General features: G+C 42.8%; 4 protein-coding genes across 5 annotated transcripts in view; all 4 read left to right on the top strand.

Annotated features, from left to right (window-relative positions):
- Window positions 1-17,135, top strand: part of LOC111572933 (protocadherin alpha-C2-like) — a 189,585-nt gene that overhangs the window by 3,952 nt on the left and 168,498 nt on the right. The window contains exon 1 of one of the 2 annotated variants that reach the window (XM_055016482.1): window positions 7,275-9,734. The exons of the other annotated variant lie outside the window; for it this stretch is intronic. Within the exon in view, the coding sequence (XP_054872457.1) occupies window positions 7,380-9,734 (2,355 nt within the window). The 5' untranslated portion in view covers window positions 7,275-7,379. Of the gene's footprint in view, window positions 1-7,274; window positions 9,735-17,135 lie in introns of those variants that run through there. 2 annotated transcript variants of the gene reach the window in all.
- Window positions 3,598-6,377, top strand: LOC111577454 (protocadherin alpha-8-like). The gene has a single exon (XM_023283743.3). The coding sequence runs from the start codon at window positions 3,993-3,995 to the stop codon at window positions 6,375-6,377; it is 2,385 nt and encodes a 794-aa protein (XP_023139511.3). The 5' UTR covers window positions 3,598-3,992.
- LOC129350345 (protocadherin alpha-8-like) lies at window positions 10,216-12,820 on the top strand. Its single transcript, XM_055016545.1, has one exon. It carries the CDS (start codon window positions 10,403-10,405, stop codon window positions 12,803-12,805), a length of 2,403 nt encoding a protein of 800 aa, XP_054872520.1. The 5' UTR covers window positions 10,216-10,402; the 3' UTR covers window positions 12,806-12,820.
- Window positions 14,059-16,661, top strand: LOC111580891 (protocadherin alpha-3-like). The gene has a single exon (XM_035956694.2). It carries the CDS (start codon window positions 14,196-14,198, stop codon window positions 16,659-16,661), a length of 2,466 nt encoding a protein of 821 aa, XP_035812587.2. The 5' UTR covers window positions 14,059-14,195.

Here is a 17,135-nt window from a genome sequence, read left to right as displayed (position 1 = left end):
AATTTTTCCTCATCCAGGATTTAATGTCGGCCAGGCAGCTGGAGAGAGAGGGGAGGGTGGTGGTGGCGGTGGTGTTGGTGGAGATGTAGAGTTGGATATCGTCAGCGTAGCAATGGAAGTGTAGGTTGTGGCGGCGGATGATGTTGCCGAGGGGGAGGAGGTACAGGATAAAGAGGAGGGGGCCAAGTACTGATCCTTGAGGGACACCATGGGACAGGGGGGCGGTGGGTGATGTGCAGTTGTTGACCTTGATGAATTGTTGTCGATTAGTGAGATATGATGTGAACCAGGTGAGGGCGGTGCCGGTGATGTTAATGGAGGATTGAAGGCGGGACAGGAGGATGGAGTGATTGATTGTGTCAAATGCTGCAGAGAGGTCGAGAAGAATGAGGATGGTGACTTGTCCAGAGTCTGAGGAGAGGAGGAGATCATTGGTGACCTTGAGGAGAGCAGTTTCAGTGCTGTGATGAGAGCGGAATCCGGATTGAAAGGTTTCATACAGGTTGTTGGAGGTGAGGTGAGTTTTCAACTGGGCAGCGACGACACGTTCTAATGTTTTGGATATGAAGGGGAGATTGGAGATGGGCCGGAAGTTGTGAGGGGAGGTTGGATCCAAACCAGGTTTTTTGAGGATGGGGGAGACAGAGGCGAGCTTGAGGGGTGAGGGGACACAGCCAGTACTGAGGGAAGTGTTGATGATGTTAGAGATGAGGGGGGCGATAACAGGGAGGCAGTTTTTGAGGAGGGCAGTGGGGATGGGGTCCAGGCAGGATGTGGAGTTTTTAGTTCCAGTGATGAATTTGGGCAGGTCCAGGGGGGAAACGGGCGAGAAGTGGGCCAGGGGGGGAAAGTTCAGAGGGTTTGGTGGAGGAGAGGGGGGATCAAGTGAAGTGGGAGAGGTGACAAGGCTGCTGTGGATGGAGATGATTTTGTTATGAAAAAAAGAGAGGAATAGGTTGCATTTGTCAGTGGTGAACGAGTTTGAGACTGTGTCCGGGGGGGCAAGGAGTTTATTGACAGTTGAGAAGAGGGATTTGGGGTTGTTGGAGCTGGTATTGATCAGGTCAGAGTAGAAAGTGGACCGTGCAGATTTCAGGGCGTCTTTGTATTGTTGGAGGAAGTCGGAGTAGGCTTGGCGGTGAACTGTCAGGTTTGTTTTCTTGACAAGACGTTCTAGCTGTCGTTTATGGGCTTTCATGAGGTGGAGTTCAGGGGTGTACCATGGAGCAGAGTGGGAGAAAGTAACTAATTTGGATTTGAGGGGAGCAAGCTGATCAAGACAGGAAGAGAGAGTATGATTGTAGTGGTTGATGAGGTCAGTGGGGTTATTGATTGACGGGGGAGGGGAGACGGACAATGCAGTGGTCAGTGAGGCGGAGAATACAGAGGGGGAGAGTGATCTGGTGTTTCTAAAAAAGATTGTCCGTTTTTCCTTGGGCAGGGGGGTGGGGAGGCTGATGTCCATAGTTATTGCTAGGTGGTCAGAGATGGAGAGATGACAGCTGGAGATATTTAGGACTGTAAGACCAGAGGAGCAAACCAGATCGAGGATGTGTCCATGGTTGTGGGTGGGGAAATTGACATGCTGGGTGAGGTTGAGTGATTGTAGGAGATCTAGGAAGTCAGAGGCAGATTTACTGTGAAGGTTGTCCATGTGAAAGTTGAAGTCACCAAGGATGAGGACTGACGGAGATGTAGCTAATAGCTGGGTGGCAAAGTGGGAAAAGTCAGGGAGAAATGAGGGGTTTGGTTTAGGTGGGCGGTAAATGATAGCAGTGACCATTGGGGTGGGACCGGGTGATTTAAAAACAAGGTGTTCAAAGGAGGGGGAGGCAGGGATGGAAAGTGGGATGGTTGTGAAGACCTGTTTGTGGATGACTGCGATGCCGCCTCCTCGACCTTCTGGGCGGGGTGAGTTGAGGTACGTGTATCCGGAGGGGGTGGCTTGGTTGAGTGGGTAGAAGTCCAGTGGTTTGTGCCATGTTTCGGTTAGACAGAGGAAGTCCAGTTTATTGTCCAGGATGAATAATTGTAGAATGGGGCCTTTGCTGGTGACGGAGCGGGTGTTGAAGAGGGCAAAGTTCAGGTGAAGTGTGGATGTGTGATTAGGGGAGGGCTTCTGGGGACAAGGCTGTGAGGTCCGTGGAAGTGGGCGAAGGTTAGCAAAATGGCAGTTTCTGAGGGAGGGCTGCCGAGGTTGTCTGAAGCTGATGATGGTGGGGATTTGGCAGCTTGTTGAATTCTGGTACTGCGGGGGTGACGGGCAAGGGGAGCCAGAGGGGGGAGGCAGTGGGTGTGCTGGAGGGGAAAATGGGGGGAGTTCCAGGTGGGGACAGAGGGGGGCGCTGTAGCTGGGAGGCGGTTCAGTGGAGCGTGAAGAAGAGATGGATGTAAACACTGGCACTAGTCAGTCTGAAGTGTGGACGGTGTATTGGATATTTGAGATTAAAAGTGATCTGCCGGACCTGTTTGGATGGATGCCATCACTGTTAAAATATTCTGGCCTGTTCCAGAAACAGTTAAAATTGTCAATAAAGTTAATTCTGCTGGCACGGCAGAACGAGCTAATCCAGGTGTTCAGGCTGAGCAGTCTGCTGAAGCGCTCAGAGTTGTTGTTTACCGTTGGTAGGGGCCCGCTAATAAAAATAGACTTTCCGCAGTCTTTCAGTAAGTCCGTCAGATTTAGAAAATCACGTTTTGTCTGCTCAGACTGGGGGCGCGCTGTGTCGTTGCAGCCGACGTGAAGGATAATGCGGTGTACAGAGGAGGGGAGTGAGCGGAGAACGGAAGGAATTTTAACAGCGATGTCTGCAGCTGTAGCACCGGGGAATGACAGTGTGATAGCGTTAAAGAACCTGATGCCTCTCATGATACTGTCGCCAATGATGAGCGTAGAGGGGGCGAAGAGTGGGGCAAGTGGTGGACGGGAGGTTGTGAACTTACGGGAGAGGTGGCGTGGAGGGCTTCCGGCTGAGGTTGCGTCGGGGCTGGTGTGCAGAGGAGCCGCCGCGGGTGCTAGCTGTCCCTGTGGCTCGGTGTCGGTAAGGGTGGAGGTGATGGTGGAGCGATGGAAACGCGGCGATGAGGAGTCTACAAACTCGGGTTGTAGACAGCTGCCATGATGGTCCAAGTCTTTGCCGACGGACCCGGCGGAGTGGCGGCGAACCGCGTCCCGCAGCAGACGTCGTCGGGAGGTTGCGGAGGATATCCGGGTTTGGGACCGCTGGATTTGTTGCTCTCCGGAGGAGGACCGAGTGCTGCCGGTCGCCCGCGGAGGGGAGACCCTGCCGGTGATGGACCTCTGGAGGTACCATGACTGCAGTTTCCTGTGGTTCCCATTCATTGGCTATATTATGAAAGTGTATGGGCAGCACAATGAAGTCTGCTTCAGTAATATTGTCCATTCAATTGCACCGAATCTGCAGATAATTTTATCAAAGTTAGAAGAGAATTCAGCACACACTTGGTTATATTTTTCACTCTCATGAACCAATACTAGAAGCAACACTGACAAACATTCAAGCAACATATTTACGGTTCAGATAATGCAACATATGAAGGTTTTTAAGTCTACTCAATTTTTGTAATATTGTACAGAAATAAAGACGAATACGCTGCCTGAAACGGTAGAAATTATTCATGATTTGAATCTGTAACAGTATAAAAATGGAAACCAAAAAAAAAAAAAAAGTTCTGTAGAAGAGAATCTTCTGTGTGCAAACATTGTGGTGTTGCAGTTTGTCCAGTCCACATGGTGTCAGTATCAAATCAGCATAAACTGATGTGGTGAAGTGTTGGCCCTGCCCCCTCTAGAGACGTTTTGTTCGGGTCGACAGAAAAGAGACGGTACCCTCAACAGAATGATTTGCTGCAGGTCTTATAGACGCATAAAAAATATGGGATTTATGAAAAATTCAGTCTTGTGGTTTTGATTTTTTCCGTTGGAGTGAGGACTTCTGAGTGGATTTATTATTAAATATCTCACCGAAACAATGGGAGCAGAAGGACAAAGACGAGGAACACAGTCCTGGTGGGTAGCCTTCAGTTTCGCCGTGATGTTCTGCTGCGTGGAGCAGGTTTCTGCTCAGATAAAATATTCAATTCCCGAGGAAGTAAAACGAGAATCTGTGGTGGGAAATGTCGCCAAGGATCTGGGGTTGGACATCAGCTCGCTGGAGGAAAGGCAGTTTCGTATCGTTTCTGGGACTGAGGATGGTCAGTTCCAAGTAAACCCAAACAATGGCGTCTTGTACGTGCATAAAAACATCGACAGAGAGGAGCTCTGTGAAAACATCTCTCCATGTATAAAAAACCTAAAGATGGTCGCTGAGAACCCCATGGAGATACATTATGTAGGGATTGAAATCATAGACGTAAATGACAATTCGCCCAGTTTTCAAGAGGAGGAGCACATAATTGAAATCGCGGAGTCCACTCTTTCAGGTAGACGCTTCCAGTTGCCAACTGCCCGCGATCCAGATGTTGTCGTTAATACAGTACGTGCGTACAAATTAAACCATAACGAATACTTTAGTATACAGATTCGAGAAAGAGGAGAGGACAAGGTACCATTTTTAGTTTTGCAAAAGCCTCTGGATCGGGAAAAGAACCAGGAGCTGAAATTGATTCTAACTGCAGTTGATGGTGGAAATCCACCTAGATCAGGAACTCTTAATGTCACAGTTATAGTCCTCGATTCAAATGACAACCACCCGACATTTAGCCAAGAAGTATATTCAGTAACAATACCTGAAAATGCAGAAGCAGATACAAGTGTAATTACGGTTATAGCAACTGATCTGGATGAGGGTGCAAATGGGGAGATTGAATATTTTTTCGGTGGTCAACTTGACCGTAAGATTTATGACATGTTTAGTTTAGACAAAGACACTGGCGAGATTCGAGTAAAGGGAGAAATTGACTTTGAGAAGGCTGACGTTTATAAATTAGATGTTCACGCCACTGACAAAGGACAACCTCCGATGAGTGCAGATTGCAGGGTTATAATCAAAGTTCTCGACAAAAATGATAATAGACCTGAAATTGAGGTGACATCTTTGTCAAAGCTGTTACCAGAAGATTCCAAACCCGGAACAGTGGTTTCTTTAATCAGTATTAGCGATAAAGACGCCGGTTTAAACGGTAAAGTCATCTGCAGTCTGTCAGAAAATGTACCATTTGATTTAAAACCCTCATTTCAAGATAACATGTATTCCTTAGTTTTAAAACAACGTTTGGATCGAGAATCAGTTCCGCATTATGAGATTACAATAACAGCTACAGACTGTGGTCAGCCTCCTCTGTCCACATTCAAAACTCTGAGTATTGAAGTATCAGACGTGAATGATAATATGCCGGAATTTCAGCAAAATCCGATTGAACTGTATCTGGTAGAAAATAACGTGCCAGGAAATTCAATATTTTCTGTCTCTGCTTCAGATAAAGACTTGAATGAAAATGCGGCTTTAACTTATCATATAGTTAGAGATGAAAGTAGCCAAATGAAAAGTGCAGCGTTTTTAAATATCAATTCAGATAATGGACAGATAACCGCACTGAAAAGTTTTGACTTTGAAACACTGAAAACTTTCCACTTCCAAGTTGTTGCCACAGATTCTGGAGCTCCGTCTCTCAGCAGCAACGTCACAGTCAACGTCTTCATTCTGGATCAGAACGACAACGCTCCAGTCATCCTGTATCCATTCAGCTCCAACGGCTCTGCTGAAGGTGTGGAGGAGATTCCCCGCAATGTCAACGCAGGACACTTGGTCACCAAAGTCAGAGCCTATGATGCTGATATAGGATATAACGGCTGGTTGCTCTTCTCACTGCAGGAAGTCACTGACCACAGTCTCTTTGGTTTGGACCGATATACAGGACAGATCAGAACACTTCGCTCATTCACAGAGACAGACGAGGCTGAGCACAAACTGGTCATACTGGTCAAAGACAATGGAAATGTTTCACTCTCAGCAACAGCTACTGTCATTGTCAAACTTGTGGAGCCCAAAGAGGCTTTTGCAGCATCTGATGTCAAAAGTGCAGCAAAAGTAGATGAAGATGATAATGTGACTTTTTACCTGATGATAACTTTGGGATCAGTTTCTGTACTTTTTCTCATCAGCATCATCGTGCTGATTGCAATGCAGTGTTCCAAATCCACAGACTATACTTCCAAATATCTGCAAGAGACTAATTATGATGGGACACTGTGTCACAGCATCCAGTACAGATCTGGAGACAAACGCTACATGTTAGTTGGACCCAGAATGAGTATAGGATCTACTATAGTTCCTGGCAGCCATGCAAATACTCTAGTGCTCCCTGACAGGAGGAGGGCATCTGAAGAGGTAAGACCATGCTTCAATTTTAACTAAAGATATTTTTAGGCTATCAAAAGATAATTTCCGTCCTTTGAGGTCATTCAAGTCGTATCAATGTCGCTTTATTCCACTCTTAAAATGATATATGTTGAAATATGTTCAGCTGCTCACGGTGCTTAGTTGCAGTTTAGTGGATACATGGTGGTGGGTCGATTTGAGTTTCAGGTTAGACATTACTTCGTTAAGGCAGAGTTTTTATTTCATAATACACATTGTATTTTAAAAAGATAGTATTTGTGTGGTTGGGAGAGCTGTCCATGGTGCTGAAATGCCTGAGTTATCTTTTTTTTTTTTTTTTTTTTTTTTTAAATCAAGCCAAAGGTGGTACATATAAATCGAGACACAATTACTTTGGTAATAACAGGGCGAGTTATTCTTCACAGATGCTCTGTAAACAGTCCGTTAAAAAAGTCAGCTGAAGATATGGAGTCGGTGGCGACTACCTGTGCCAAACATTTTCATGGGCTTTATTGTCCAAATTTTTATATTGTACTTCATGTCTTTGAGATATATTCTACATTTGTGATTGATTGTGGCTGCTTTCTTTCGTAAATAAACGGAGCTCACGACTTGTAATCAAACTGAAGACGGTAATAAGGTTTCTAATAACTTTAGAAACAGATAAAAATAGTTGTTACTGGTTGTCCCCTTCCATTTTGCGTTGTGTAGTATCCTGTTGTAGTGACTATATAGTAATTTCGCGTCAGGAAGTTCCTAAATGTATGTTGGGCAAAAAAGTACAGTATTTCCTTGAATGTATAGCATTTATTGCGTTCTTTCAATAACCTCCGGGTGTCACTGCAGCACTGAAAACGACAGTTGTCCCTCCCCTCAAAAAGCCTTTCTTTGTTATATAGAGCAAGATATGCATTTGAAGCACGCTCTCTGATGGATTCATTATGTGCGCTCTTAAAAAAAATGCTTTATTCAGCGGGTTCACCGTAGAGGACTTCTGGTTGCAGTCTTAGCGTTTCGTGTGCTATCTTGATTATAACGATGGGGACCGTTAAACCAAGTCGAACGACAGGATATTATCTGTTTGCGTTTCGGATGACTCTATTGCTACTCTTCGGAAAGCAGGCGTTTGCTCAGATAAGATACTCTGTTCCAGAGGAGGTGAAAGAAGGAACTGTTGTTGGAAATGTTGCAAAGGATCTTGGCCTTGACGTCGCCTCTTTAACTGACCGACGGTTCCGTGTTGTCTCTGGCTCTAAGGACACATTTTTTGAGGCAAACCAAGACAATGGAGCTCTCTATGTGCAGAAGAAAATCGACAGAGAGGAGCTGTGCCACGGTGATGGTGCATGCTTAAGAGAGCTAAAAATCCTGGTCGAAAACCCTTTGGAAATGCACTATGTGATTGTGGAAATTACAGATGTAAACGATCACTCCCCGAGTTTTCCCGAAAAAGAGCAGATGTTTGAAATATTTGAACAAACATTGCCAGGGAGACGATTTCAGCTCCACACTGCCCGTGACCCCGACGCTGGAATTAATTCTATTCGTACCTACACATTAACGCCAAATGCACATTTTGAAATAGATATCCGTCAAAGCGATGAGGATAAAATACCATTTTTAGTGTTGAAGAAGTCTTTAGACAGAGAACAAAAGAGCAAACATTTGCTAATTATTACAGCAGTTGATGGAGGTAAACCTCCAAGAACAGGAACACTAAATGTTTCGATTATTGTTCATGACAGTAATGATAACCGTCCTATATTTACTCAGGAGATTTACAAAATTGAAATACAGGAAAATGTTCCAGTTGGAACTTCTGTATTTCAAATGAATGCAACGGATCCAGATGAAGGAACCAACAGTCAAATTGAATACAGTCTTGGAAAAACACTTAAGAAGAAAGTCTACGACATTTTTGAACTGGACAAATTAACAGGAGAAATTATCGTAAAAGGAATCGTGGACTATGAAGAAAACGACGTTTATAAACTCGACGTTGAGGCATCAGATAAAGGAACACCTCCACTGACCGGTGAGTGTAGAGTAATTATAAAGGTTATAGATGTCAACGATAATCCACCAGAAATAGAAATTACATCACTGTCAAATACAGTATCTGAAGACTCAAAGCCTGGAACAGTCATTTCACTACTTAGCGTAACAGACAAAGATTCTGGAGTCAATGGAAAGATAATATCGAGCATAACCTCAGATGTTCCTTTTGAGTTAAAGCCATCATATAAGGAAAATATATATTCAGTTGTCACTAAAGGATTTTTGGATCGAGAGGAAGTGTCACATTATGAAATAACAATTAAAGCCACAGACTGTGGTGAGCCTCCTTTATCTACTTTTAAAATTCTCAACATTCAGATATCAGACGTGAATGACAACAGTCCACAATTCTTACAGAATCCATTACATTTTTACCTGTCAGAGAATAACGTTGCTGGAGTGTCTATATTCTCTGTAAGCGCAACAGATAAAGACGTGGACGACAACGCAGCAATTTCATACCATATTGTGAGAGAAGGGAGCCAAAATGACATATTGTCCTTCCTAAATGTAAATTCAGAAAACGGCCATATCACAGCACTGACAAGTTTTGACTTTGAAACACTGAAAACTTTCCAATTCCAAGTTGTTGCCACAGATTCTGGAGCTCCGTCTCTCAGCAGCAATGTCACAGTCAGCGTCTTCATTCTGGATCAGAACGACAACGCTCCAGTCATCCTGTATCCACTCAGCTCCAACGGCTCTGCTGAAGGTGTGGAGGAGATTCCCCGAAATGTCAATGCAGGACACTTGGTCACCAAAGTCAGAGCCTATGACGCTGATATAGGATATAACGGATGGTTGCTCTTCTCACTGCAGGAACTCACTGACCACAGTCTCTTTGGTTTGGACCGATATACAGGACAGATCAGAACACTTCGCTCATTCACAGAGACAGACGAAGCTGAGCACAAACTGGTCATACTGGTCAAAGACAATGGAAACGTTTCACTCTCAGCGACAGCTACTGTCATTGTCAAACTTGTGGAGCCCAAAGAGGCTTTTGCTGCGTCTGATGTCAAAAGTGCAGCAAAAGTGGATGAGGATGATAATGTGACATTTTACCTGATGATAACTTTGGGATCAGTTTCTGTACTTTTTCTCATCAGCATCATCGTGCTGATTGCAATGCAGTGCTCCAAATCCACAGACTATACTTCCAAATATCTGCAAGAGACTAATTATGATGGGACACTGTGTCACAGCATCCAGTACAGATCTGGAGACAAACGCTACATGTTAGTTGGACCCAGAATGAGTATAGGATCTACTATCGTTCCTGGAAGTCATGCAAATACTCTAGTGCTCCCTGACAGGAGGAGGACATCTGAAGAGGTAAGCTTCTATTATGATATTAGCTTTGGTTGTCATTATATCGCGACATCTTCCTCCAGAGGGGAAAATGCAATCCTTTAAAATGTTATTTTTTCTGTGATGGGTGAAAGCTTAAATGTTGTTATGCTAGTTTGTAATTTTGGTTACAGTCATAGTATTGTTCTGTTGTTGATTCTCTTCTAAGTCGAAAGATGCTGGGACTATGATCTGAAGAACATCAACAAACATAACAATATGTTTTGAGTTGCTGTCCGTGGTGCTGAATTGTGCTGGTGGTGATTTTGATGACGAGGTTGATATTTCATGTTTAGTATTGCCTAATTTGTAGCCCTGTCCACCGTGCTGAAACGTATTTACAAGCTGGGATTTAAATCACACAGAACTCAACTAAAATGTAGCCAATTATTTCACTGAACCCAGGTTATAATATGCATTGTCCACAGGGGGTCAGTGTCATATCAGCATCAAACTGTTGTCTTACAGTGGTGGCCCTGCCCCTTTCAGAGAGGTTTTGTTCAGATCGTAAGAGGAGAGACGGCGCCTGCAAAAGACTGACGCGTTAATGCTGAGATATTTTTACATATAAGCTTAAAATTTGTCACAGCGATTCCCAGCATGCTTTTGGATTAAGTTACTTTCTTTACTAATAAGAGCCGCACGTTGATACAATGGGAGCAGGAGGACAAAGACGAGGAGCACAGTCCTGGTGGGTAGCTCTCAGTTTCGCCGTGATGCTGTGCTGCGTGGAGCGGGTTTCTGCTCAGATAAAATATGCAATTCAAGAAGAAGTAAAATTAGAATCTGTTGTGGGAAATGTCGCCAAGGATCTGGGGTTGGACATCAGCTCGCTGGAAGAACGACGATTCCGTATTGTCTCTGGGACTGAGGATGGTCACTTTAAAGTAAACCCAAACAATGGCGTCTTGTATGTGCATAAAAACATCGACAGAGAGGAGCTCTGTGAAAACATCTCTCCATGTATAAAAAACCTAAAGATGGTCGCTGAAAACCCCATGGAGATACATTATGTAGGGATTGAAATTATAGATGTAAATGACAATTCACCGAGTTTTCAAGAGGAAGAAAAGATATTAGAGATTTCTGAATCCACACTTCCAGGAAAACGTTTCCAGTTGCCAACCGCGCGCGATCCAGATGTTGTCGTTAATACAGTTCGTGCTTACAAAATAAACCATAACGAATACTTTAGTATACAGATTCGAGAAAGAGGAGAGGACAAGGCACCATTTTTAGTTTTGCAAAAGTCTCTGGATCGGGAAAAGAACCAGGAGTTGAAATTGATTCTAACTGCAGTTGATGGTGGAAAGCCACCTAGATCAGGAACTCTTAATGTCACAGTTATAGTCCTCGATTCAAATGACAACCATCCGACATTTAGCCAAGAAGTATATTCAGTAACAATACCTGAAAATGTAGAAGCAGACACTAGTGTGATTACAGTAAGAGCGAATGATCCGGATGACGGTGTGAATGCAGATGTTGAATATTTCTTCGGTGGCGAACTTGACCCTAAATTCTATGACTTGTTTAGTTTAGACAAAGACACTGGTGAGATTCGAGTAAAGGGACAAATTGACTTTGAGAAGGCTGACGTTTATAAATTAGATGTCCACGCCACTGACAAAGGACAACCTCCGATGAGCACTGATTGCACTGTAATGATCAAAGTTCTCGACAAAAATGATAATAAACCTGAAATTGAGGTGACATCTTTGTCAAATACGGTATCAGAAGATTCCAAACCTGGAACAGTTGTTTCTTTAATCAGTATTAGCGATAAAGACGCCGGTTTAAACGGTAAAGTCATCTGCAGTCTTTCAGAAAATGTACCATTTGATTTAAAACCCTCATTTCAAGATAACATGTATTCCTTAGTTTTAAAACAACGTTTGGATCGAGAATCAGTTCCGCATTATGAGATTACAATAACAGCGACAGACTGTGGTCAGCCTCCTCTGTCCACATTCAAAACTCTGAGTATTGAAGTATCAGACGTGAATGATAATATGCCGGAATTTCAGCAAAATCCGATTGAACTGTATCTGGTAGAAAATAACGTGCCAGGAAACTCAATATTTTCTGTCTCTGCTTCAGATAAAGACTTGAACGAAAATGCTGCTTTAACGTATCATATAGTTAGAGATGAAAGTGCTCAAATGAAAAGTGCAGCGTTTTTAAATATCAATTCAGATAATGGACAGATAACCGCACTGAAAAGTTTTGACTTTGAAATACTGAAAAGTTTTCAGTTCCAAGTTGTTGCCACAGATTCTGGAGCTCCGTCTCTCAGCAGCAACGTCACAGTCAACGTCTTCATTCTGGATCAGAACGACAACGCTCCAGTCATCCTGTATCCACTCAGCTCCAACGGATCTGCTGAAGATGTGGAGGAGATTCCCCGCAATGTCAACGCAGGACACTTGGTCACCAAAGTCAGAGCCTATGACGCTGATATAGGATATAACGGCTGGTTGCTCTTCTCACTGCAGGAACTCACTGACCACAGTCTCTTTGGTTTGGACCGATATACAGGACAGATCAGAACACTTCGCTCATTCACAGAGACAGACGAAGCTGAACACAAACTGGTCATACTGGTCAAAGACAATGGAAACCTTTCACTCTCAGCAACAGCTACTGTCACTGTCAAACTTGTGGAGCCCAAAGAGGCTTTTGCAGCATCTGATGTCAAAAGTGCAGCAAAAGTTGATGAAGATGATAATGTGACTTTTTATCTGATGATAACTTTGGGATCCGTTTCTGTACTGTTTCTCATCAGTATCATCGTGCTGATTGCAATGCAGTGCTCCAAATCCACAGACTATACTTCCAAATATCTGCAAGAGACTAATTATGATGGGACATTGTGTCACAGCATCCAGTACAGATCTGGAGACAAACGCTACATGTTAGTTGGACCCAGAATGAGTATAGGATCTACTATAGTTCCTGGCAGTCATGCAAATACTCTAGTGCTCCCTGACAGGAGGAGGGCATCTGAAGAGGTAAGACCTTTTAAAAATCTGCTATCTAACGCTGCAGCATGGTGATGTTCATTCATTTCTACGTGTTGTGTTCGGTTGTGTATTTTCTTTTATAGTGAGGCTTCTTCAGTGCCTAATTAAAAGTTGATTGCTCAAAAAAAAATTCGACAATAAGGCAAGTCTGAATACAGGGGAAGGTTGTTGTTTACATTCTTCTTCTTAGTGTGACTATATATTTTTAGCATTTACCGGCGTTTGTTTGCTATCCCTAACCCACATAAGAAGCTGAGGTATACAATTTTGTAAATCAAAAGGATTTTTTCTCTTTGCTGTCGGGAAAAGAGTCATGTGGTCTCGAATTTGCCCCAACATTCACTTCACAATTTGGCTGCCCTTTTAAGAACAGATACTGTTTGCTTCGATTGGAATCAACGTCAACGGTACAGAATGCATCGGCTCTACTCTTCCAATGAACAGAGCAAGTAAAACTTGGAAGCTTAATTGGAGTCACGTATCTGTAATCCTTCTTTTCATCTTATTTTATTGTACTCACATCCGAAAATTTATTTTGGCATGGCTGGTGTTTGCGTTGATTTGTATAAACGGTTTCCATGAGACTGAACTACTCTGGTCAGGATAAAACACTGGTTCGAACTGCGATCGGTGAGGGGACGAATTTGTTTTCAGTGCTGGTGCAGAACAAGATGTAAAAATAAATATAATTAAAGAAACTTGGAAAATATTTCATTTTTTAAATGCAAAAATGTATTTAACTGAAATCAACGGCATATCTGCACGGACACAAGGAAACCGACAGTAACCGAAGGCAAACTAATAGACAAGCAAGCGTGAGTTTAAAGAGCGGCCGACTTTCCAGATGGACAGAATGACAGATACAGACACAGATGCAAGAAGCTTGACAACGCGGATCCTCCATCAGAATGGAGGATCTCCATTATGAAAAGAAAACATACTTAAATGATAACAAGTCTTACTCGTGTTTCAGGGTATTTTCAAAACCTCCTTGCAGGAATTATCATTATTCAGGATGCCTCTTATAAATCCCAGGAGTCTTCAGGTACTTCTTGAAGGCTGACAAATCAGTTTTTTATAAAGACAGTTGATGCGTATTTTGCTTGGAACAGAAAGTGGACACGTTGACCACGACCTTAAAGGTTGAAATATTACGGCTCCATGAGATCGTTTTTCATTAAATAAGAATGGTTTTAATCCGCGTCCTCCCCCAATAACCTCTGGGTGTCAGTATTACATTGAGAAACTATGCGACACTTTGTCCATCCCCTCACAAACCTTTTGTTTGCCACTGAAAGAAACAGAGGACGCATTCGACTGTAGCTCACCATCCGACTGAATCGTGTTGTGCAGTTTAGAAAAATGCAACACATATGGACTTTATAGCTTAGATACTGTCTATTAAAGTGTTGTTGGAATAACGATGGGCACCGAAAGACAAAGTCGACAAAGGAATTGCTTCTGGTTTGCTCTTCATTTGGCTTTACTGTTTGTCGGAAAACGGGCTTCGGCAGAAATAAGATACTCTGTTGCAGAAGAGGTAAAAGAAGGAACTATTGTTGGAAATGTTGCCAAGGATCTTGGCCTTGATATCGTCTCTTTGTCTGGTCGACGGTTCCGTGTTGTATCCGAATCTAAGAATGAACTGTTTGATGTAAACCAGGACAATGGGGCTCTATATGTCCGTCAGAAAATTGACAGAGAGGAGCTGTGTCAGGGAAGTGGTACATGCCTAATGGAGCTCAAGATCATCGTTGAAAATCCTTTGGAAATACATTATGTAGTGGTAGAGATTATTGATGTGAACGATCATTCCCCGAGTTTCCCTGAAAAGGAACAGAGATTTGAAATAGGTGAACAAACGTTGCAAGGAAGGCGATTCCAGCTGCACACTGCTCGTGATCCAGATGCTGGAATTAATTCAATTCGCACCTACATGTTAACATCAAATGAACATTTTCAAATAGATATCCGCCAAAGTGACGAGGACAAAATGCCATTTTTAGTGCTAAAGAAATCCTTAGATCGAGAACAAAAAAACAAACACTTGCTAATTATTACAGCAGTTGATGGAGGTAAACCTTCCAGATCAGGGACATTAAATGTTTCTATTATTGTTCTTGACACTAACGATAATCGTCCAGTATTTAGTCAGGAGATTTACCAACTCGAAATACAAGAAAATGTTCCAATGGGCACTTCAATTTTTAGAATGAATGCCACGGATCCAGATGAAGGAACCAACAGTGAAGTTGAATACAATCTTGGAAAAACATTGAAGAAAAAAGTCTACGATATTTTTGAACTGGACAAATTAACAGGAGAGATTAGAGTAAAAAGAGCAGTGGACTATGAAGAAAACGACGTTTACAAACTGGATATTGAGGCATCTGATAAAGGAACACCTCCATTAACTGGTGAGTGTAGAGTCATCATAAATATTAAAGACGTCAATGATAATCCTCCAGAAATAGAAATTACATCACTGTCAAATACAGTATCTGAAGACTCAAAGCCTGGCACGATGATTTCTCTCATCACAGTACGAGATAAAGATTCTGGAGTCAATGGAAAAATTATTTCAAGCATAACTTCGGATGTTCCTTTTGAGTTGAAGCCATCATATAAAGAAAATACATATTCAGTTGTTACTAAGAATTTTTTGGATAGAGAGCAGGTGTGTCATTATGAAATAACAATTAAAGCCACAGACTGTGGTGAGCCTCCTTTGTCTACTTTTAAAACTCTCAACATTCAGATATCAGACGTGAATGACAACAGTCCACAATTCTCACGAAACTCACTACAGTTTTACCTTCTAGAAAATAATGTTGCTGGAGCTTCAATATTCTCTGTAAGCGCAACAGATAAAGACGTGGACGACAACGCAGCTATTTCATACCATATTGTGAGAGAAGGGAGCCAAAATGACATAATGTCCTTCCTAAATGTAAATTCAGAAAACGGCCATATCACAGCACTGACAAGTTTTGACTTTGAAACACTGAAAACTTTCCAATTCCAAGTTGTTGCCACAGATTCTGGAGCTCCATCACTCAGCAGCAACGTCACAGTCAACGTCTTCATTCTGGATCAGAACGACAACGCTCCAATCATCCTGTATCCACTCAGCTCCAACGGATCTGCTGAAGGTGTGGAGGAGATTCCCCGCAATGTCAACGCAGGACACTTGGTCACCAAAGTCAGAGCCTATGACGCTGATATAGGATATAACGGCTGGTTGCTCTTCTCACTGCAGGAAGTCACTGACCACAGTCTCTTTGGTTTGGACCGATATACAGGACAGATCAGAACACTTCGCTCATTCACAGAGACAGACGAGGCTGAACACAAACTGGTCATACTGGTCAAAGACAATGGAAACGTTTCACTCTCAGCAACAGCTACTGTCATTGTCAAACTTGTGGAGCCCAAAGAGGCTTTTGCAGCATCTGATGTCAAAAGTGCAGCAAAAGTAGATGAAGATGATAATGTGACATTTTATCTGATGATAACTTTGGGATCAGTTTCTGTACTTTTTCTCATCAGCATCATCGTGCTGATTGCAATGCAGTGCTCCAAATCCACAGACTATACTTCCAAATATCTGCAAGAGACTAATTATGATGGGACACTGTGTCACAGCATCCAGTACAGATCTGGAGACAAACGCTACATGTTAGTTGGACCCAGAATGAGTATAGGATCTACTATAGTTCCTGGAAGTCATGCAAATACTCTAGTGCTCCCTGACAGGAGGAGGGCATCTGAAGAGGTAAGACTTTACAAAAGTTTCTTTAAAATTGCTTACGTGTCATGTTTCCGTGCACAGACAATAGCGCAAACAATTACCCATAACAGTCAAACGTGTTCTTCTAGTCAAGAGTAAGACATTGTACACAAATCTGATCGGAGTTGTTTGAGTTGCCCTTGTGTTTTAAAGCCTCAGTAATAGAGAGGTCGTTTACATAAAGAGCGATATAACAACTTGTGCTGCAAAACCGAATAAGTGTGTTCACGTGGGTCTCTGATTATCCTAACATCGAACCCATATCTGACCTAAAAGCTTGGAGATGCTGCGGTGTTTCTCATAAACTGAGCACTACACTGTGATTTTGTTGTTCATTTAACTTTCTTTGTGAGTCGAGACAAGCACCGTGATCATGGAGCTGAAAGGGAACAGCATGTCAACAGAATGACAGTGTTAAAGACCATTGTGAATGTCATTCCATTAAATTTTCCAGAATTGAACAGCTGCTGTAAATAAGCTTTTACAAAGTGCAGAACATCAGTCTGTCTGATTTGTACACTTGATCAGAGAAAGAGACACCATAGAAAACAGATCAATTCTGAAATAAAACTA

This window comes from Amphiprion ocellaris, chromosome 13 (genome assembly GCF_022539595.1).
Source record: "Amphiprion ocellaris isolate individual 3 ecotype Okinawa chromosome 13, ASM2253959v1, whole genome shotgun sequence".
NCBI lineage: Eukaryota > Metazoa > Chordata > Actinopteri > Pomacentridae > Amphiprion > Amphiprion ocellaris.
The sequence above is the reverse complement of the archived record's forward strand: the minus strand, read 5'-3'. Positions and strand labels throughout refer to the sequence as shown.

Bases quoted from the DNA above. Each gene is read 5' to 3' on its own strand.
- LOC111577454 (XM_023283743.3), top strand. From the start codon at position 3,993: ATGGGAGCAGAAGGACAAAGACGAGGAACACAGTCCTGGTGGGTAGCC.
- LOC129350345 (XM_055016545.1), top strand. From the start codon at position 10,403: ATGGGAGCAGGAGGACAAAGACGAGGAGCACAGTCCTGGTGGGTAGCT.
- LOC111580891 (XM_035956694.2), top strand. From the start codon at position 14,196: ATGGGCACCGAAAGACAAAGTCGACAAAGGAATTGCTTCTGGTTTGCT.